Here is a 23,623-nt window from a genome sequence, read left to right as displayed (position 1 = left end):
TGAAAACCTGACTGGCTGGGGAGCCTCCAGGAACAGGTTTGGGAACCACTGGATTAAGCATATGAAGGGGGCTCAAGTGCAAAGTTAACTTTTTATAATGATATCATTAACGAAAATGCACCTATTCCGCTTGATTTTGTGTCTGGGTTGTCTTTATTGAGCATGTCTCCATGCAGGAACAGAGCATACACTTTTGCCACACATTTCAGACTGATGCTGCACTCATCAGAGTATAAAGGAAAAGTTCTCCATATTATTTCAGTTTTTCAATATTTTACCTGTTTATTTCCTTTCATAAAGAGCATCACCGTAGCTTTATTTGTCAGTGCTTTAAGTCTGAAGTAGAAAAGCACAATATCAATGAACTTACTCAACACAGTACATATACAATACTTATAATTTATGAATGAGCTGGGACAGATTAATTTAAATATTTGTTCTAACAGAATTTAATTCTTATAATTATGACACAAAAACCTCTTCGAAAACATGTATTCTATTTATTACAACCAAACTGTTTTAAAGGAGTTTACTATACAGAGAACCCAATTATACCTATTGGCTCTCGCATGTAAATTAAATTGTCAGCAAAAATTATTTATCCTTACTCCTATGAGGCCACATGCTAATAAAGTTTGGAAGACAAAATAGGTCCTGTTTATTTCTATATTTAGGTTAACTAAAAATACAAGATCAAGTTTCTTGCACATTAGGTATTTCCTGGAGTGCACACTTTCTTCCCATGAATATAGTGATTTTGACTATTTTCAAACTAAGGGGCCCTTTTACTAAGCTGCAGTAAGCACTAAGTGCATGCTTTCCACAGGTTAATATCTACTACTGTGGGGTGTGCTCAGGCATCCCGCGGCAGTTTTCGGGTCTGTGCGCACTACCCACACATTAAAAAAATACTTTTTTATTTTTTAGCACTAGGGGCATGTTTGGAGGCGGATAGTAGACATGTCCAGCACCAATCGATTAGCGAAGCTACATCACCTCGCACTAACCAATTAACACATAGTTAACACAGGATACCTTGACACCTAGAAAATAGGTGTTGGTAAGGGCTCCCGCACTAATGGGGAAATTAGAGAATGGTCATGGAGGAAATAGAAAACATGGCCACTTTGCAGCTGCACTAAAAGTGGCCTCAGCATGCAGGAAACCCACGCGCTAGTCACAATGAGGGCCACTTTTTAATGCAGCTTAGTAAAAGGGCCCCTACATTATAAACAGCCAAAACAAAAGCTATTTAGATCAGTACAATACTAGGAAAAACATTTTATAAAGCTAAATTCTGCAATAATCTATAAGACCTCATTAAAATGTGTAGCTTTTCTAGTTCATAAAACTTCTATTCCACTAATGCCAGGAAATGTGATCAATGCCGACTATAAAGTAAACAAATATGAAAATGACAAACATACAAATTTTAAAACTACAAAATACAGAAGAAACTGTATACTAACTGGGGGTACATTTATAAAGGATGTTTTGCATGTAAAGACATTTTAACATGAATAAAAAAGGTTTTTATAAAATTGCCCTTGGGTAACACAAAAGTACGTGTGGTATTTTTATGCAACCCATGTGTAGACATGTTCAGGTGTGGAGTTTGAGAGAAACATGAGCGGGTCACAAGTTATTCATGTTATTTATAAATTACAGATTAACGTTTATATATGCTTCCAAGCAGGAGTAATACATTCACTTTCATTTTGGCCACAATTTCTCCAACTCAGTAGGGTTATTGTTAAAGACACAGATGCCTATGGGGCTCATTTTCAAAAAAAAAAAAAAAAAAAAGTTAGCATAAAGCAGCATTTGGATATTTTTCTCGCCAAAACGTCCAAATTGGCATTTTAAAAAAACATTTTCTCAACGTTCTATGCAGTTCATCTGCAGTACATCCAAATCTCAATGGGGCACCTTAAGGACGGGATTTGGGCTGTTTTTCTGCCATAATGGAACAAAACAAAAATGTCCAGGTCTAAAACGAAGACATTTTGGTCTAGACCTGTTAACAACAAAGCCACAAAAATGTGCCCTAAATGACCACTACTACTACTACTACTATTTAGCATTTCTATAGCGCTACAAGGCATACGCAGCGCTGCACAAACATAGAAGAAAGACAGTCCCTGCTCAAAGAGCTTACAATCTAATAGACAATAAATAAATAAAGTAAGTAAATCAAATCAATTAATGTGAACAGGAAGGGAGGAGGGTAGGTGGAGGCGAGTGGTTACAAGTGGTTACGAGTCAAAAGCAAAGTTAAAGAGGTGGGCTTTCAGTCTAGATTTAAAGGTGGCCAAGGATGGGGCAAGACGTAGGGGCTCAGGAAGTTTATTCCAGGCGTAGGGTGCAGCGAAACAGAAGGCGTGAAGTCTGGAGTTGGCAGTAGTGGAGAAGGGAACAGATAAGAAGGATTTATCCATGGAGCGGAGTGCACGGGAAGGGGTGTAGGGAAGGACGAGTGTGGAGAGATACTGGGGAGCAGCAGAGTGAGTACATTTATAGGTTAGTAGAAGAAGTTTGAACAGGATGCGAAAAACGGATAGGGAGCCAGTGAAGGGTCTTGAGGAGAGGGGTAGTATGAGTAAAGCGACCCTGGCGGAAGATGAGACGGGCAGCAGAGTTTTGAACTGACTGGAGAGGGGAGAGGTGACTAAGTGGGAGGCCAGCAAGAAGCATATTGCAGTAGTCTAAATGAGAGGTGACAAGGGTGTGGATGAGGGTTTTGGTAGAGGGTAGAGGGTTTTGGTAGAGTGCTCCCTTTTCCTCTCATTCCCACCACATCTCATTACTTCCCCAGTCTTCTATTCCCTGAATTTCATCCACTTTCTAGGCTCCCATTCTACCTTCTGCATTCATTGCACCCCTGCCTCACCAATCTCTGTCTCGCATATCCTCCCTGTTATTCATCCCCCTCTCCACCTCCAGTCTTTCTTATGTCTTACCCCCTAAATCAGGCTCTCAGTCTCCTTTTTATCTCTCCTGTTTCCACCCTATCTCACCTATATCACATTCTTTTATCCCTCACACTCTTTATAGCCCTCTATCTTTTCTCCTGTCCCCTGATAGACAGTGCTCTGCCTCTTCTCCCATACTTTTCTCTCTACTTTCCCAGCCTCCACTCATCTCCTTTTCTAATATTTACTTTCTTCCACCTTAACCCCAGCATCCTGACTCTTCTCCTATACTTTTCTACTTCCTCAGCCTCCACTCATCTTCTTTTCTAATATTTACTTCTTCCACCTTAACCCCAGTATCCTGCCTCTTCTCCTATACTTTTCTCTCTACTTCCTCAGCCTCCACTCATCTCCTTTTCTAATATTTACCGTATCTTTCTTCCACCTTAACCCCAGCATCCATCTCTGCGCCCTTCCATCTTACTTTCCTTGTATATGCCCATGTTTCTCTCTCCCCAGCCCCTGCAACAATATATGTCCTTTTCCCATCCCCTGTATCAGCCCCAGCTCCCACCCGCCCAGCACCACTTAATCTGCTGCAGAGCAGGGAGATCCTTTCTTCGCTCCAGCCACTCTGGCCACCAGCACTGTGCAGGAGCTGAAAACAGAGAACAAGTACTGCCTGTATCGCACATGAAACAGAAGTAGATTCTCTCTAATTTTAGCAGCTACATTGTGCCAGCAGCCAGAGCAACTGGAGAGAAAAAGGTAAAATTATGTATCATACCTGATCATTTTCTTTCCATTAATCATAGCAGATCAATCCATAGACTGGTGGGTTGTGTCCATCTACCAGCAGGTGGAGATAGAGAGCAATCTTTTGCCTCCCTATATGTGGTCATGTGCTGCCGGAAACTCCTCAGTATGTCGATATCAAAGCTCCATCCGCAGGACTCAGCACTTAGAGAATTACACCCACAAAGGGACACACTGCCCAGCTCACCACCGCCGAAGCAGGGGAGGGGAATCAACCCAGCTCACCACTGCCGAAACGGGGGAGGGGAACCACACCCGCCAACGCGGGGGGAACTGGCTTATCCTGCTACCGCAACCACGGGAGGAGCTGGCTTACCCTAACACCGCCGAAGCGGGAGGGATACAAAGCTACCCTACTGCCGCACGAAGCGGGAGGGAGCGCCGGTTTCAGCCAATGTTGAAACGGGGGGAGAGGAAGCAGCAACTCACTGTAACACAAAATCATCTCAACTCGAGGAAAATCCAATTGGAAGAACTTGAACATGAAGTCCTCCTGAACAGGAACTGAAGACTAAACTTGAACCTGAAATATAACCAGAACACAAACAATACAGATATCTGGGAGGGGCTATGGATTGATCTGCTATGATTAATGGAAAGAAAATTATCAGGTATGATACATACATTTACCTTCCATCTCATCAAGCAGATCAATCCATAGACTGGTGGGATGTACCGAAGCAGTACTCACCCAGGGCGGGACATGGAAATCCCAGAACGCAACACTGAAGCTCCAAACTGGGCCTCGGCCCGAGCAGCAACGTCCAAGCGGTAATGTTGTGAGAAGGTATGAGCACACGCCCAAGTTGCCGCTCTGCAAATCTCTTCCAAGGAGACGGATCTGGACTCAGCCATCAAGGCTGCCTGTGCTCTAGTAGAGTGAGCCTTCAGCCGAATAGGCGGCACCTTCCCTGCAACCACATAGGCTACCGCAATCGTCTCCTTGACCCAACATGCCACAGTAGGCTTAGATGCCTGCAGACCCCTACGAGGGCCTGCGAACAGCACGAACAGGTGATCCGACTTCTGGAAATCATTGGTCACTTCCAAGTATCTGATGATAACTCGTCTAACATCCAGACATTTGAGAGCCGGGTACTCCTCTGGGTAATCCTCCCTACGAAAGGAGGGTAGACAAAGCTGCTGATTCATATGGAATCGAGAAACAATCGTAAGAAGGAAGGCACAGGACGAATCAACACCCCTGCCTCCGTGAACTGCAGGAACGGCTCTCGACACGAGAGTGCCTGGAGCTCGGAAACTCTTCTGGCCGAAGTGATAGCCACCAAAAAGACCGCCTTCAACGTCAGGTCCATCAGCAACGCCCTCGACAAGGGCTCAAAGGGCGGCTTCTGCAAGGCCCGTAGTATCAGATTGAGATTCCACGTAGGCACTATCGAGTGCAGAGGAGGGCGCAGGTGATTAACTCCCTTAAGATAGCGCACCACATCTGGCTGCAAAGCCAGGGAAGCACCCTTCAGTCGACTCCTGAAGCAAGCTAGAGCCACCACCTGCACTTTCAGCGAGCTGAGCGACAGGCCTTTCTCCAGACCTTCTTGCAGGAACGCCAACACTGAAGAAATTGGAGCAGTGAAGGGCAATAGAGAGCCTGCCTCGCACCACGATGCAAAGGTACACCAAACCCTGGCGTAGGTGGTTGAAGTAGAGCGCTTCCTCACTCTCAGCATAGTGGCAATGACCCTGTCTGAGAAGCCTTTCTTCCTCAGCCGCTTCCGCTCAAGAGCCAGGTCATAAGACCAAAGGGGGAGGGATCCTCCATCACCACGGGACCCTGATGCAAGAGGCCCCGCTCCGCTGGCAGCCACAGAGGACTGTCCACTGAAAGCCTGATTAAGTCCGCATACCAAGGACTTCTGGGCCAATCTGGACCCACCAGGGCCACCCGGCCTAGAACTCTGCCCATCATGGGCCAGGACGGGAACACGTAAAGAAGCTCCTGTACCGGCCACTGCTGGAGAAGAGCATCGACTCCCAGAGAACGAGAGTCCCGTCCTCTGCTGAAAAAGTGCGGCAATTGGCCGAGGACGCCATCAGATCCAAGCTCGGCTTGCCCCAGCGCTTCGTGATGTCCAAGAATGCCCGAGCAGACAGCTGCCACTCTCCGGGATCCAAGTTATGGCGACTGAGAAAGTCCGCCTTGACATTCATGACTCCCGCAATGTGAGCCGCCGACAGCTGTTCCAGATTCGCTTCCGCCCACAGGCATAGCTTCATGGCCTCCTTGGCTAGAGGGGCGCTCCTGGTACCTACCTGGCGATATAGGCCACTGCCGTGGCATTGTCCGACAGGACCCGTACAGGCCTTAGCACCAGTACTGGGAGAAACTCTAGAAGCGCCAGTCGAATGGCTCGGAGTTCCAGGAGGTTGATGGGCCACGTCACCTCTGCAGGAGACCAGAGCCCCTGCACTGTCCTTCCCAGGCAGTGGGCTCCCCAGCCCGTCAAGCAGGCGTCCGTCATGACGACAATCCACTCCGGGGTCGTAAGAGGCATTCCTGCGGCCAGCTTGTCTGCCTCAGCCACCAACTCAGCGCCTTGCGCACCGCTGGATCCAAGGGAAGGCATATGGCGTAATCCTCCGAAACCGGAGTCCAACGCCGCAGCAGAGAGTGCTGTAGAGGTCTCATATGGGCCCTGGCCCAGGGCACTACTTCCATCGTAGCCGTCATTGAACCCAACAGCTGCACACAGTCCCAAGCCCGAAAAGTAGAGGAGGCTAGGAACCGGTCCACCTGGTCCCGCAGCTTGATACTCCGGCTGTCTGTAAGGAACACTCTGCCCACTTGGGTGTCGAACCGCACACCCAGATACTCCAGGGACTGAGTCGGGCGCAGCTGGCTTTTCTTCCAGTTGATGATCCATCCCAGGGAGCTCAGGAGAGCAATGACCCTGTCTGTACCTCTCCCGCACTCTGCATAGGAGGGGGCTCGAATCAACCAGTCGTCCAAATAGGGATGGACTTGCACTCCCTCCTTGCAGAGAGATAAGCCGCGATGACCACCATGACTTTGGGGAAGGTCCGCGGAGCTGTAGCCAACCCAAACGGGAGGGCTCTGACCTGGAAGTGCCGGCCCAGCACTGCAAAGCGCAGAAAACGCTGATGAGGCGGCCAGATGGAAATGTGCAAGTAAGCTTCCTTGATGTCCAAGGATGCCAGGAATTCTCCTTTTTGCACCGCAGCTATCACGGAGCGTAAAGTCTCCATTCTGAAATGTCGTATTCTCAAGGCACGATTTACCCCCTTGAGGTTAAGAATAGGCCGAGCCAAACCTCCTTTCTTTGGTACCACAAAGTAAATGGAGTAGTGTCCCTTGCCAAGTTTATCTACTGGTACTGGGACCACCGCGCCCAGGCGGATCAGGTTGTCCAAAGTCTGCTGCACTGCTGCTGCTTTGAGAGGAGACTTGCAGGGAGAGTTCACGAACCCGTCTCTCAGGGGCCGGTAGAAGTCCAACTTGTAGCCGTCTCTGATGACTTCCAGAACCCAAGCGTCTGAAGTTACCCTGGTCCACTCGCCCAGAAGTGAGGACAGCCGCCCTCCTATCTGCTCTGGGCCATGGACCAGGGCCCTGTCATTGGGTACGAGACCCTGGGGGAGGGCCGGAGGACAAACCTCCAGGACGACGGTCCCTGCGAAAGGAATGCTGCTTGGGGGAGAAATTCCGCTTGAAGGAGGAGGAGGACGAGGAAGAGGAGCCCGACTTGCCCAGGCGATACCGACGGGCTTCCTGAAAACGGCCCTTGGAGGAACCAGGACGAGCACTGCTAGCCCGCGCCCTGACCTCCGGCAACCTCTTGCCTTTAGAAGTGCCGAGCTCCATCACGATCTTGTCCACCTCATCCCCAAAGAGCAGCTTGCCCTTAAAAGGCAACTTGGCTAGGTGAGATTTTGAAGCATGGTCAGCAGACCAGTGCTTAGGCCATAGCCACCGCCGGGCAGAGACTGTCTGAGCCACACCCTTAGCCGAGGCTCTCAAGACATCATACAGCAAGTCTGCCAGGTAGGCCAAGCCCGACTCCAGGGCCGGCCAGTCCACCCTCAAGGAAGGATCCGAGGGGGGAGCCCGCTGCAAAATGGTCAAGCATGCCCTGGCTACACCGAGGCTTGTAAACTCAGGGCGGCCGCCTCGAAGGCCGACGTTAAGGCTGCCTCCAATCTCCTGTCCTGAGCGTCTTTCAGAGCAGTGCCACCTTCCACCGGCAGAGCCGTCTTCTTAGTCACCACAGTGATTAAAGAGTCTACTGTGGGCCAGAGAAAAGCCTTCCGATCACCCTCCGGCTGAGGGTACAGACGGGACATGGCCCTGGCTACTTTAAGGCTCGCTTCAGGGACATCCCATTGAGCTGAAATTAAAGTCTGCATGGCTTCATGGATGTGGACGGTTCTAGGCGGGCGCTTAGTTCCCAGCATAATAGCTGAGTCTGCCGAGGCTGAAAGTGGGCCTTCCTCCGGAGAGGAAATGTTTAAAATGCTCATTGCCTGCACTAACAGGTTGGGCAAATCCTCTGAGCGAAATAGCCGTGCTGCAGAGGGGTCATCTGCTCCATCCGAGCGAGGATCAGCCTCCTCCAAAGAATCTCCGAAGGACCTTTGGAAGAACTCAGAGACGCTGCCCTCATCTACATCAGAAGAGACAGTCCCCTAGGGCCTGGAGATCCACCCAAGGGCGTTTGATCATAGAAGCCTCATCACCCTTGTCAGACAGGGGAGCAGGGGCAGCATTTTGCATGAGAAAGGCCTGATGCAGCAGCAAAATGAACTCAGGGGAGAAACCCCCCAACCTGTGCACCTCTGCAGCCTGGACAACAGTCCTAGAGGCACTCTCAACCTGCACTCCTAAGAGCGGGGGAGAGGCGCGCTGCGCATTCAAAATGGCGTCTGCCGCTTCACTCCGCGGAGTCGCACAGGAAGAATGGTGCTTCAAATTCGCCAACTTTTTACAGCCGCCCAAATCAAGGGAGGCCATCTTTTTAGTGTCTCCCACCTCGAGGGCGGCCCAAGAAGCAGCCGTCCGAGCAGCGTGGCCGGCCAACAGGGGATGGGCGCCTAAGGCGGGAAAAACCGCCGCACCGGAGGACAAACTGGCTAACTCGCTCAACTCCGAAAAGGCGCCCAAAAAAGGCGTCTCTGCCTCTGATCCCCTCGCTTCCCCGCTAGACGCGTGCACGCAGTCCGCGGAGCGTCTTTTCACGCCCTTGCTGTCCGACGCCATAAGCCACGTGGAAGACGTTCGGGGAACCCCCTGCCCGCTAAAAAAAAAAGGTAAAATTACCTGCTTCTTGCTCCGAGCTGCAACGAAATGGTGTCCCAGTGAGCAGCTGCAAAGAAAGCTGTACCTTCAATCCTCTTTCGGTTTTTTGGGGGGTTTTTTTAACGGCGCCAGCGGGAGGGGGAAGAAAAAGAGGGACCTGGAACCACCAGGTTTGCACTTGCTCACGAAGAGCCCTCAACCCCAGGTACTCAACAAAACCTAAATAATTAGGCTTGGAGACCTAGCCAGAGCTGCTGCAGTGTGACCACCAACTGCTGAGATAGAGAACATACTGAGGAGTTTCCGGCAGCACATGACCACATATAGGGAGGCAAAAGATTGCTCTCTATCTCCACTTGCTGGTTCTATGGATTGATCTGCTTGATGAGATGGAAAAAGGAGTTCCCCACTTTACTGCTAATTTAGTGGTGCCAAGCCAAACAGGTAGTGGACAGAAGCAGATGCCACAAGTTCTGATGGGGCAGGGACTGCTGGACTGGAAGCAACACCTGTGCCCCCACCCCCACTCCCAAACAGTGGAAATCATAACTATGGCATTTCTCCATGGAAGTCACAATACAAAAAACATGTCATCTGAGGAATAGAACATCAATCTCTCTATCACCAGGCACATTGTGAAATAACACAAAACCTGAAAAAAAAATCCTAACAAACACGTCACACAACAGAAGCACTAATGCTATATGATTCAAATAGTAAGAACCCTAGCTATTACTCCTGGAGGAATTCCACTCAAAATGTTTTGAAAAATCTGTGCACAATGATTTAACATTCTGCATTCTTTATTTGTATTTTTTTGTGCAGAATTTCCCTAATCATAAGACCTGGCCATTCCTCCAACATCTTCCTTCCCCAGTATATTACTCTCCAGGTTCCACTCTCCCCAGACTTCTCACTCAACTTATCTTGAACCCCTTCCCTTCCCCCAGCTTAACCTGTCCCCTAGTTTTTTCTCTCTCCTCTTAACCCCCAATCCCTACCTCTCCTCTTTCTCTCTTTGCCCCCATTTTACCACGTCTTCCCCCCAATCATGTGGCATATGAAGCAAGCAACTGTGTATCAGACCACTTCCTCCTCCTCTGCCGGTCTAGTAAATATTTGAACCATCTGGGACTCCAGCCACACAGTTCAAATAAGCAGTGGGCCCAGGCCAGCAGAAGAGGACAAAGTGGTCATATACAACTGCTTGCTTCTTCTTTATGCCACATGATCCAGGAGGACAGGGTAAGTCAGATGGCAGTGAGGTTGTACCAGCAATATGTGGGTGTGTGCTACAAGGAGAAGGAATCAGAAACCTGACAATTTTTCTGCCTTCCGTTTCCTGCACAGAATTACAGAATTTTGTACTAATTCTGTGTTGCATAGTGGCATAGAATTGCCCCAGGAGTAACCTGGGAATAGGCAGCACTACAACTATTTCATTGGGCCCTACAACACCAACATCTACGCCAGAGTCTTTTAATCCTGTCACATATCTTCTGGATGTATACCGTAGCAGATAGCCAGACAGGAACTCTTATGATGTCATTAAACATGCGACCAGTTACCATGCCCCATCTCAAAACTAGATGGAATTAGTTTTCAGCTACACCTGAATTTTCATTGGATCAAATACACCCCACTTGACTTCAGCCTATGGTCCAACAAGTAATTATAAAAACCTTGGAAAATTCTCAGTTCTCTCTCTGCTTCTTCCTGATCTACTACTACTACTACTATAAATCATTTCTATAGCGCTACCAGTCGTACGCAGCGCTTCACAGTTTAACATGAAGAAAAGACAGTCCCTGCTCAAAAGAGCTTACAATCTAAATCAGGACAGACAGACAGGACAAATAAGGGCTAAGGGTAGGACAGACAGATAGGACATATGGGGAAGGGATTATTGAAGAGAGGAAAACAAGATAAAGGTTACGAGCAGGTGATAAGTTAGGAATTAAAAGCAGCATCAAACAGGTAGGCCTTTAGCCCGGATTTGAAGGCGGCCAGAGATGGAGCTTGACGTAATGGCTCAGGGAGTCTATTCCAGGCATAAGGTACGACAAGATAAAAGGAACGGAATCTGGAGTTAGCGATGGGGAGAAGGGTACAACTAGAAGAGATTTGCCTAGTGAATGGAGTTCCTGGGAAGAAGTGTAGGGAGAGAAGAAGGTGGAGAGGTAGTGAGGGGCAGCAGAGTGAATGCACTTATAGGTTACTAAGAGGAGCTTGAACTGTATATGGAAACAGATAGGGAGCTGATCTGCACCTCTATGGACCGTCACTGAATCCCTGGGCCTTGTTGGACTTCATACACATCGAAGATAAGACTCTCTCCAGGCTCCAGCAACAACTCTGCAACAAAAGGACTTCTTTTCCAGCAAGGGCCTCCTTCATCACTCCAACCAGCAGCCTCCATCAAAGTGAGTTACTATTAATCCAGCCTAATTTATAATTCAGACTTTCTAATCTAATGTGGAGGAGTGGCCTAGTGGTTAGAGTGGTGGACTTTTGTCCTGGGGAACTGAGGAACTGAGTTCAATTCCCAGCACAGGCAGCTCCTTGTGACTCTGGGCAAGTCACTTAACCCTCCATTGCCTGCCGCATTGAGCCTGCCATGAGTGGGAAAAAGCGCGGGGTACAAATGTAACAAAAATAAAAAAAATCTTGTAGCACATTTCCCTTGTGCAAGATCCCTAAAATCTGCCTCTTTTAACATTATTTTATTACCTTTATTATAAATAAACATTTTAAAGTTAATTATCTGATCTTTATTGTCTGAGCACATGTCCATGGACCTTACAGTGCAGTTTAATGTAATTCCCCAAATCAAATATATCCTCTCATTCTCCTTTTCCTTTTTTTTTTTTACAGCTTATTATTTTTTACAAAGTCATGTCGGGGGCTAAATGGATTTTACATCCTTGCAAGTAAAACAATGCAAGTATTTTTTAAAGGCTTGGTAAATATTGAGCCTTTTATAAAATATAGAACTGTAGTTACAACTAGAAACGGTGCTACGTATTGCAATAACCGATTAACCTTCCTCCCTCAGAAACAGAAAATGTGAAGTGTAAGATTAACCATTTTGAGTTTTTCTTATTTTCTTTAAGATTGTTTTCCTGATCTTGGATCTTCCAATTGTGGACAATTATGTAAATATATATTGTTGAGAGAAAATGTTTTCCTTTTTATATTAATTTCTGTATTTCCTTAATGTAATTAAGTAAAATGATAAAATAAAATAATTTTTAAAAAAAGAAACGGTGCTACGTACAACAGAAAGATCCATTTTAGACATTTATATAAGCAGAATCACAGAAGGGATGTGTATGTTAAATACAATTTTTTTAACTGTATGTATCTGTAGCACTAGTCCTCTTTCCTGTAATTTTTGGAGTTCATTTCCTCATTTTTATTAAATTGTAAACCACTTTGACCTTACTTATATAAAGGCAGTATATCAAGTAAAGAAATAAGCATAAATGTGTTTGTGTTTATGTTTATTTGGAGTTTAGTATATCACCTTTCAGCACGTACAAGGAAAGTGGTTTACAGACTAAAACAGTGGTGATACATATGCTTCACCACTGTTTTAGTCTGTAAACCACTTTCCTTGTACGTGCTGAAAGGTGATATACTAAACTCCAAATAAACATAAACACAAACACATTTATGCTTATTTCTTTACTTGATATACTGCCTTTATATAAGTAAGGTCAAAGTGGTTTACAATTTAATAAAAATGAGGAAATGAACTCCAAAAATTACAGGAAAGAGGACTAGTGCTACAGATACATACAGTTAAAAAAATTGTATTTAACATACACATCCCTTCTGTGATTCTGCTTATATAAATGTCTAAAATGGATCTTTCTGTTGTACGTAGCACCGTTTCTTTTTTTAAAAATTATTTTATTTTATCATTTTACTCAAATCAAATCAAGTAACTCAAATCAACTTCACAAAAACAATGCAACGTTTTGGAGGAAAAGCCTCAGAACACCCAGGCATAAAAAAAGCTGTACTGCCGCAAAACAATCATAGGCATAAAAACCTCCTAGTAATTTTGAAAATGTTTTAACAAATAGTGTCCATAATGTAAAACATTTATCTCAAGTGTGTGTTCATTGTCATCACAGTCCGACATTGGCCAGCATTTCACCAATCTGCATCAGGGATATATATATGCTGCCACTTATACATAAATGCATTTTGTAAGCCTGAATGTCCAATAGCAGCTAATTAGGGAGTTCTTCAAATGTCAAGCTTAATCCCAAGGGAGGTAGTATTGAACGCCAGTGAGGTAGAAATATTTGTCACCTGAAGCAATCTTCTGAGCCTCAGATCAAAAGTTATGGATGACCCTCTAAGCAGCTAAAAATGGTGATGGATAAAAGTGCTGCTGTATACACGAATTGCTGTTAGAAAATATATTATTAATCACTCTATTGGTACTTGCTGCTTGAAATCATTTCAATTTATTCTTAAAACAAGTAAGGTTCTCTCTTCACTTTTCGGAGGAAAGACTTCAGATTCTCTGCATTTCACCCTGGTTTACATCACACGAATAGCAGACTGCTTCCTATCCTATGCAGACCATTATCTGCTATGTTGGGATAAGGTGCAGTATCGTCATAAGTCGGAAAACCTCCGTTTGCTAACTTTAATTTCTTTCATAGACTTTTTATATATATATTATAATCCTTTCATAGACTTTTTATATTTATATTATATATGCATCAATACACTTATCTGGGCTGTAGTTTGCTCGATTGGAAACGCTCAACAGAGAGCCTCCATTTCTCAAGTGCTTTGTTAGGAGCTGTGCCCTCAGCTACTATACCTGCCCTACAACCAAAGTATAAATATAACGTTTCAGAAAGAGGACCACATGGAGCTACCTTATAGTGAAATGTGCATGAAGGAGCCTACCTTGTGAGGGTTCTGCTCTTTTCTTACATGGGACTCCTACTCTCTAAGATGGCGTCGGGGTATTTATCCCTTCAGCTTATTCATCTGACCAATCACTACCGACTCAATTCTTAAAGGGGCCTCCTACCCACTGACTATAATCGTCTAACCTTCCCACCTTCCTTCCTTGCTTATAAGAATGCTTTCCACTCTATTCAAATATTCAGACCATTCGGTATAGTAGTCTTTAACCTAAAAATCCAGCGTTGTTCCGCTTGTATCAGCACCCGATCTCTATTCCCTCCCCTTATAGACTCCCTCACCTGATCTATCACTATGCAGCTGAAGTCTGCAAACATATGTTGTTGTTCCATGCAGTGGGCCACTAATGGAGCTTCCCATCTCTGGATTTTTAGGTTAAATTATAGAAGAAGATTTATTGGGAGTACAACCTGCCACTTTAATTGTGGATTTTGTTCTTCAGCCAGACCGGGATTGGATCCTAAAGACTTTTTTCAAATATAGATAGGAAGTTTTTTTTAATTGTAAATTTCCAGACATTTCGAAACTCCAATCAAGAGTTTTTCAATTGGGAGGAACTTTCTGGCTCAATTTTCCCTGTAAATGTGTTGTTAAATTGCATTCAGTTAAGTGTGTTTTTTTTTTAAGTGAACACTTGCAGATCTTTCTGGACTCTAAACAGGACCCGGCCATGTCTCCCTCATTAGAAGTTATGGTAACAGCTACTCTGTAGGAAAGTATACTTGGGGAATTACTTCCTACTCTTATTTTTCCTTTTTTGAAGATAAATCCTAGAATTGTACTTTGCTCCAATTTGTGGACTTTAGTTGTAATTGTAACTTAAAAGATATCTTATATCAATAATTTCTTTATGTGGTGTGATGTTACTCTTTTCCATACAAGTTTTCTTGTAAAAATGTTTGAAAGTATAAATAAAAAAACAAAAAAGAAACGTCCAAGTGTAGGGACGACCTCGCCCCTCCATCAGGACGTTTTGCGAGGATGTCCTCAACAAAACTTAGGCATCCCTTGCGATTATGCCCCTTCAGGTCAGGACTGAAGATGTAAATATGTTGTTGTGGTGTGTTGTATTTTTCTTTTGTGACCATTTATGATTATGTATGTTTTTTATTGTATTCCTGCCTAAGTGCAGGCAGGTTATAAATGTAGTTAGTAAATTAATTAATTGTAGAAATTAATTAATGTGTATTAGATTCTTGATACTGCCTTTCTGTGGTATAACAAAAGCAGTTTACATATTATGGACAGGTATTATTTCTGACCCGAGTGGGCTCACAATAAGTTTTTGTACCTAGGGCAACAGAGGTTTAGAAGACTTGCTCAGAATACCATGTTACGTACATCCCTGCTGCATTTATACCAGCTCTATGGCTGGCATATTATTGCCTTAAAATTTAAGCATGTTGATACCAAGTTATTTTAGCATTCTCTAACAGAACTTAGATGGCTAGATTCCTTTACAGAGTAGGCTACTACCACGCACCCTCCAGAAGCCTACTTGGAAGTACCCGGTTATAGAATTGATTCATAAGGGGTCAATTTTCAACCAACTGAGAAATAGATTAAAACTGGCTGTTTGTGGTTGTCTAGCCATGATTTCATGAGCTTTCAAGATCATGCAGGTCCTTCATCAAATAATATATACCCAGGTTTTCTCTAGAATTCTACTCTATAGTTAACTGCAGAGAGTCAAAGAAGAATAAAAGGGCACACTCTGTCATACTCAACAATTACTTCACATAGATAATTACTTCATATTTTTGTTTTTAATTTTATTTTCTATTCTTGTCTTCATCAGGCCAATCTTTATATGAGAAAGGTCCAAAAGAAATGTGCAAGTGATCCATGAGAAGAACCTTTGTTTTACTTTTAATTTATGGCAAATACCAAGAACCATATTCCCAAAGCAATGCCAACTTCTTCTGACTGATAAATGTGTGAACGGAAAGGTCAGGTTGAAATTCCAAAGTGTCTTTTAGTGAGTCTCTTTCATTTCACTCATAAAAAATTATATGTTCCTAATGAATACTAGGACAGAAAAGCACCAGTCTAGCCAGTGCTTGATAAGTTACTCTGACAAATTATTTCTTCTGCTAAGGTTGCTATTGATTTTCCAGGGCAATTCACCACTTACAGAGGATGAACACAGTTCAGCCCTTGATCGCTTTCTGGTTCTATTGATATAGATTAAAAATACAGGAACAATCTCATTGTTAGATATCTCAAGTTATTTCTCACAATTTTAATAATGGAGCAAATGAGAGAAAGTAATTTAAGCAAAGAATGGAAAATTTTGTGAAAAGCCATCCCTGAGATTTTTTTAAATTTTTTTATTACAGAAGGAAAGACTAGAGGATACCAGACACTGAAAAAAACTTTACAATTGGCAGCATTTTGGCAAAAGTAGATGCTTGCATAGAGTTCACCAATCACAAGGAGGTCTAGAGAATGTAATGCTGATCATACCAAAATATTGTTTTCATAAGTACATAAGTAATGCTACACTGGGAAAAGACCAAGGGTCCTTCGAGCCCAGCATCCTGTCCACGACAGCAGCCAATCCAGGCCAAGGGCACCTGGCAAGCTTCCCAAACATACAAACATTCTATACATGTTATTCCTGGAATTGTGGATTTTCCCCAAATCCATTTAGTAGCGGTTTATGGACTTGTCCTTTAGGAAACCGTCTAACCCCTTTTTAAACTCTGCCAAGCTAACCATCTTCACCACGTTCTCCGGCAACGAATTCCAGAGTTTAATTACGTGTTGGGTGAAGAAACATTTTCTCCGATTTGTTTTAAATTTACTACACTGTAGTTTCATCGCAAGCCCCCTAGTCCTAGTATTTTTGGAAAGCGTGAACAGACGCTTCACATCCACCTGTTCCACTCCACTCATTATTTTATATACCTCTATCATGTCTCCCCTCAGCCGTCTCTTCGCCAAGCTGAAAAGCCCTAGCCTCTGTCTTTCTTCATAGGGTAGTCATCCCACCCCCGCTATCATTTTAGTCACCCTTCGCTGCACCTTTTCCAATTCTACTATATCTTTCTTGAGATGCGGCGACCAGAATTGAACACAATACTCAAAGTGCGGTCGCACCACGAAGCGATACAACGGCATTATAACATCCTCACACCTGTTTTCCATACCTTTCCTAATAATACCCAACATTCTATTCGCTTTCCTAGCCGCAGCAGCACACTGAGCAGAAGGTTTCAGTGTATTATCGACAACACCCAGATCCCTTTCTTGGTCCGTAACTCCTAACGCAGAACCTTGCATGACGTAGCTATAATTCGGGTTCTTTTTTTCCCACATGCATCACCTTGCAGTTGCTCACATTAAACATCATCTGCCATTTAGCCGCCCAGTCTCCCAGTCTCGTAAGGCGCTTTTGCAATTTTTCACAATCTTGTCGCGAGTTAACGACTTTGAATAACTTTGTGTCATCTGCAAATTTAATTACCTCGCTAGTTACTCCCATCTCTATATCATTTATAAATATATTAAAAAACAGCTGTCCTAGCACAGACCCCTGAGGAACCCCCCAATCTGCTAGTCAACTGGAAATTATGTGTTTCCTAATGGCTACCCCCATCCTGTTTGGGTCAAAAGAAAAGCTGGGTGGAGTGTCTCTGGCCTTTAGTCCACTCCAGATAGAAGGCTAAGGCTTGCTTGCAGTCCAGGATAGGCATGTGGTTTGAGGAAAAATGGTGGTAGAATGATGGACCTATTAAGATGGAACTCTAACACTACCTTAGGAAGGAACTTAGGGTGCATGCAGAGAACTACTACAGTGGTAAGCTTACTGTAAGGAGGTCAGCTACTAGGGCTTGAAACTTACTAACTCTGCGAGCTGAAGTGACCACCACCAGAAATACAACTTTCTAGGTCAATACTTCAGATAACAGGAATCAAGTGGTCCAAAAGAAGCCTTCATCAGCTGGGTGAGGACAACGTTGATGAACCAATGACACAGTTGGAAGTTTAACAGGGGGCTTTGTCAATAGTAAACCTCTCATGAAGTGAACAATTAGAGGCTGTACAGAGATGGGCTTACCTCCTACACTAATCAGACTAAGCTGAACCCTTACAGCGTTGATCTTCAAACCAGACTCGGAGACGTGAAGGAGGTATTAAAGCAGTTTTTGTGTAGGACGAGGGGATCTAAGGCCTCACCCTCACACCAGATGAAAAACATCCTCCACTTAAAAAAGTAACACCTCTTAGTAAAGTCTTTTCTAGAAGCCAACAAAATGCGGGAGACACCTTCCAGCAAGCCCAAGGTTTCAAATTCTATGCTTTTGACATCCAAGCTGTGAGGACCAGGGATTGGAGGTTAGGATGCAGAACAGAACCCTCATTCTGCCTTTTGAGGTTTGGAAAACAGTCCAATCTCCATGGATCTTCAGAGGATAACTCCAGAAGAGGGAACCAGATCTCTCTCAGCCAGTAGGGGATGATTAGTGCCCTGGTCCAGCCTGAGTTTCAGCAAAGTCTTGTCCATAAGAAGTATTGGAGGATACACATACAGGATACCCTCCTCTTAATGTAGGAGAAAGGCATTTGACGCTAGTCTGCTGTATGATCTAAACCTGGAGCAGAACTGGGGGACTTTGTTGTTGAGATGAGTGGCAAAAAGATGCACTGAAGGGGTGCCCCACTCTCGGAATATCTTGTGGGCTACGCCCATAATGAAAGACCACTCATGCAGTTTGCAAAACCCTGCTCAGTCTGTCCGCCAGACAGTTGTCCCTTTCTGGAAATTATGAGACTGGAAGATCCATCCAGTGAAAGAGGGCCCCACTGCGACATTCCCAGTGCTTCCTGACACAAGGGATAGGATCCTATACAACAAAATTACAGACACCATACTAGTGGCTAAACAGCTACTGTGTTAAATAAATATGAAGAGGATCCCTCAGAAACCTATCGGAAAATATGTCCTAGGTTAACAGCGAATGCACAAAGATCCGTTGATAAATTTCTATCATCGGGACATTATAAACATTTTCTGTGTGTTTTAAAACCTCTTCATATGTGAAACTTTTTTTTCTTTTTAAATGCAAAATGTTAAATTCCTATACACTGTGGGGTTCCGACCAGAACCATTCAAACTTTACAGGAAAGCACCCTTTAAATTCATGCAACAGGATGAGGGGGGAGGGGGGTTGGGAAGGGAAGCAGGGAACGCAAATCATAATTCTAAGAACGTTGAATAATAGCTAGCATAATGATGGCTAGAGAGATTGGGGGCGGTATGTACTGTTTATCGTGCATTGCCTGACCAGGTGACATCTGCTGAATTAAACATAGATTAGCTGTAAAGAGACGGAAGGGAGGGGTGGGGAAATATGAAAACAAGAGGATGGTTTGTTGGATGTTTATGTATGTTGGGCAATTGTAGTGTTGAAGTTGCATACTTTATACTATGTACTCTGTTATGATTATCTCATCTTCAATAAAAAAGTGTTGAATAAATTCAATGCAACACTTAGCTTTAGTCCTACGGTGCCACCGTTTCACCGATATGTGGCTTCATCAGGGACTATGGTTGCACTAGTCTGCTTTCCGGAATCTGAAAAGATAAGGTTCAGTCATGAATTTTAAAATTATAAGACAAAAAGATGTAAAAACATCACTGCCTGTGCATACAGGTAGGTCTACATACTTTTAGTCAAAATTCCTCTAATCAAAATGGCGCCCGCACGTCACACGCTGGGCTGATGGTATATATAGAGAACATTGCTGTCAGCTGACAGACTGAATAAACGTTGGTTAATTACTGCGTGCAACATGACGTCAGTAAAAAGCGTGCCACTTGATCTTATTGTTGAGGCCCAAGGGTTCAAGGGATTTTAATTTAAAGGTCCATTGTGCTTCTTTCCTTAGGAGCATTGTCTTCCTATTGCCACCTCGCTGATTTTTTTGTATCGTATCCAATACACAACACTTTAATTCTTCAAACTTGTGCTTCATAGAAATTCAGTGCTGGACCAGAGGTTCTTTTATGTTATTCTTCGCGATCTATGCTCTAGCAGCCTAATTGTCAAAGATCTTGTAGTCATGCCAACATATAGCTTATGGCATGGACATTGAATCACATAAATGACATGATCAGGCCTACAGTTTGAAAAATGTGACAGGTGGTACGTCTTGCCATTGATGCGATCTTTAAATTCTTTTGTCTCAAGGGCGATCTTACAAACTAGGCATGTGCCGCATCTAAAATGTCCAACAATTTTACGTTTTTCATACCGTGTAGATGGAAACGCTGCTGGACTAAGCTCTTCTTTGAGGTTTTTTCCTCTCGAAAAGGCGACTTGTAAATTGGAATCTTTGAACATGGGATGAGATTGTACAATTTCCCAACGTTTCTTAACAATTTTTGTCACTTCTTGACTTGCAGATGTATACTTCATGATCATAGTGCACAAATTGTCATGGGTTTCCTTTCTGCATCCTCCTTCTAACAAGGATTTTGCCCATTTGTATGCTCTCTTGATAGTTGATTTCTGATAACCTCTTGATAAAAGCTTTCTAGATAAATATTTTGCTTGATGTTTGTAAGTGTGATTATCTGAACAAATTCTTCTAATACTCAACATTTGTGATAATGGCAGACTGTCCTTTAAATGTACAGGATGACAACTGGTGTTGTGTAAAAAGGTATTCTTGTCAGTGGATTTTTCATGGACTTTTGTGAAGCACTGTTGATTCTGAATTTCTATATCAACATCAAGGAAATGTATGCAAGTCCTTGATGATTGGTGTGTGAATTGGATGTGCTCATCACAGCTATTAAGCCATTGGACAAACAGACATCTAATGTGACCATGATGTAATTGTCACCGCTCCAATCGATTTGACATAATCTGTTGAGGAAATGGGTTGTATCTTTAATGAAAGATGGACTTTTCTGGACTTCAGGTTTGAGAAAAGTATCAATGAACATCGAAAGCTGTTCAAGTATAGATTGTCTAGATGATAGAATAGGACGTTCTGGTGGTTTTGATTCATTTTTGTGGAACTTGGGGAGGAAGTACATGGTCACATTAGATGTCAGCTCGCTTTACACTTCCTACTGAATTCCTTATGAAATTAGCCCGTTTGGCGATCACTGAAAATTTTTTTCTTTTCAATAACACCTATTACTTGCAAATCAGTGGAGTCGCTATGGGTGCGACTTGTGCACCATCTATCGCCAATCTTTTCATGAATGATTTTGAAAATGTGTGGATTAATAACTCACCATTCCTTCAGTACATCCATAAATGGTGGCGTTACATAGATGACGTCTTTATGTTGTGGAGTGGTACATCTAGAGAGTTATCTGTGTTTGTACAATGGCTTAATAGCTGTGATGAGCATATCCAATTCACACACCAATCATCAAGGACTTGCATACATTTCCTTGATGTTGATATAGAAATTCAAGAATCAACAGTGCTTCACAAAAGTCCATGAAAAATCCACTGACAGGAATACCTTTTTACACAACACCAGTTGTCATCCTGTACATTTAAAGGACAGTCTGCCATTATCACAAATGTTGAGGATTAGAAGAATTTGTTCAGATAATCACACTTATAAACATCAAGCAAAAAATGTATCTAAAAAGCTTTTATCAAGAGGTTATCAGAAATCAACTATCAAGAGAGCGTACAAACGGGCAAAATTTAATAACAGGGATCTCTTGTTAGAAGGAGGATGCAGAAAGGAAACCCATGACAATTTGTGCACTATGATCATGAAGTATACATCTGCAAGTCAAGAAGTGACAAAACTTGTTAAGAAACGTTGGGAAATTGTACAATCTCATGCCATGTTCAAAGATTCCAATTTACGAGTCGCCTTTTCGAGAGGAAAAAACCTCAAAGAAGAGCTTAGTCCAGCAGCGTTTCCATCTACACGGTATGAAAAACGTAAAATTGTTGGACATTTTAGATGCGGCACATGCCTAGTTTGTAAGATCGCCCTTGAGACAAAAGAATTTAAAGATCGCATCAATGGCAAGACGTACCGCCTGTCACATTTTTCAAACTGTAGGCCTGATCATGTCATTTATGTGATTCAATGTCCATGCCATAAGCTATATGTTGGCATGACTACAAGATCTTTGAAAATTAGGCTGCTCGAGCATAGATCGCGAAGAATAACATAAAAGAACCTCTGGTCCAGCACTGAATTTCTATGAAGCACAAGTTTGATGAATTAAAGTGTTGTGTATTGGATACGATACAAAAAAAATCAGCGAAGTGGCAATAGGAAGACAATGCTCCTAAGGAAAGAAGCACAATGGACCTTTAAATTAAAATCCCTTGAACCCTTGGGCCTCAACAATAAGATCAAGTGGCATGCTTTTTACTGACGCCAGGTTGCACGCAGTAATTAACCAACGTTTATTCAATCTGTCAGCTGACAGCAATGTTCTCTGTATATACCATCAGCCCAGCGTGTGACGCGCGGGCGCCATTTTGATTAGAGGAATTTTGACTAAAAGTATGTAGACCTACCTGTATGCACAGGCAGTGATGTTTTTACATCTTTTTGTCTTATAATTTTAAAATTCATGACTGAACCTTATCTTTTCAGATTCCGGAAAGCAGACTGCTGCAACCATAGTCCCTGATGAAGCCACGTATCGGTGAAACAGTGGCACCGTAGGACTAAAGCTAAGTGTTGCACTGAATTTAAAGGGCACTTTCCTGTAAAGTTTAAATGGCTCTAGTCGGAACCCCACAGTGTATAGGAATTTAACATTTTGCATTTAAAAAGAAAAAAGAAAAAAAAAGTTTCACATACATATGAAGAGGTTTTAAAACACACCCAAAAAAAAAAAGTTTATAATGTCCCGATGATAGAAATTTATCAACGGATCTTTATGCATCCACTGTTAACCTAGGACAGTGATGGGCAACCTTTTGAGCTTGGTGTGTCAAAATTCGCCAAAAAACCGAGCATAACTCGGGTGGTGTGTCACTTCGAGAAAAAAACCATAATTTCGCGATATTTATAGTTTAAATAACAAAAATGTATAATTGTAATATATAACTGTATTTAATAAACCAAAACCTATTTATTTAACTTACCTGCTTAGTGACTTCTTTGTTCATCTGTCAGTCGGTTTCTTTTGTTGGTCTTGATATTATTTAACTTGTGTGGGGTGCCGTGAACTAAGATAAGTGAGGGGGAGGGGGAATTCTTTAACTAATCTGCCTATTAGTGACTTTTTTGTTGCTGAATTTCATTGGCTAAATCTTCAATTGAAGGTTGGTATTTTGTACACTTCAAGCCCAAGCAAGCACTACTAACTTCATCTTTCAATCTGTTTCTTTTGTTGGTTTTGATATTATTTAACGCTGAGAATAAGGTTTCACAAAACTACGTAGAGGGAAAAATTGTGAGTAAAGCCATTGCTATATTTTTCAGGGTGCTAAAAGTGTCTGGTAATCGGATCCAGGCACTCCAAATTTCCTGGTAACTCAGATATTCTCTTAATAATTGCATCTTTATTCTGCATATCATGAAATAGAACTGGTGCACATCTTAGGAGAGTTTCTTTAATAAATTCTCCCTCACTGAGTGCTTTTCCATGCTGAGCTATGGAGTGAGCAATGCTCAAACTTGCAGATGTTAAATTTGTAGAACCTTTTACAAATTT

General features: G+C 43.2%; 1 protein-coding gene across 3 annotated transcripts in view; it reads right to left on the bottom strand.

The window, feature by feature from the left end:
* LOC115470074 (glutaredoxin-3-like) overlaps positions 1–23,623 on the bottom strand; it is a 177,169-nt gene that overhangs the window by 46,193 nt on the left and 107,353 nt on the right. For all 3 annotated transcript variants that reach the window (XM_030202966.1, XM_030202965.1, XM_030202968.1), the window contains one exon: positions 279–336. In XM_030202966.1, coding sequence (XP_030058826.1) covers positions 279–336 — 58 coding nt within the window. The remainder of the gene's footprint in view (positions 1–278; positions 337–23,623) is intronic.

Source organism: Microcaecilia unicolor, chromosome 5, assembly GCF_901765095.1.
Source record: "Microcaecilia unicolor chromosome 5, aMicUni1.1, whole genome shotgun sequence".
NCBI classification, from domain to species: Eukaryota; Metazoa; Chordata; class Amphibia; order Gymnophiona; family Siphonopidae; genus Microcaecilia; species Microcaecilia unicolor.
This window is presented reverse-complemented; position numbering and strand designations above follow the sequence as displayed.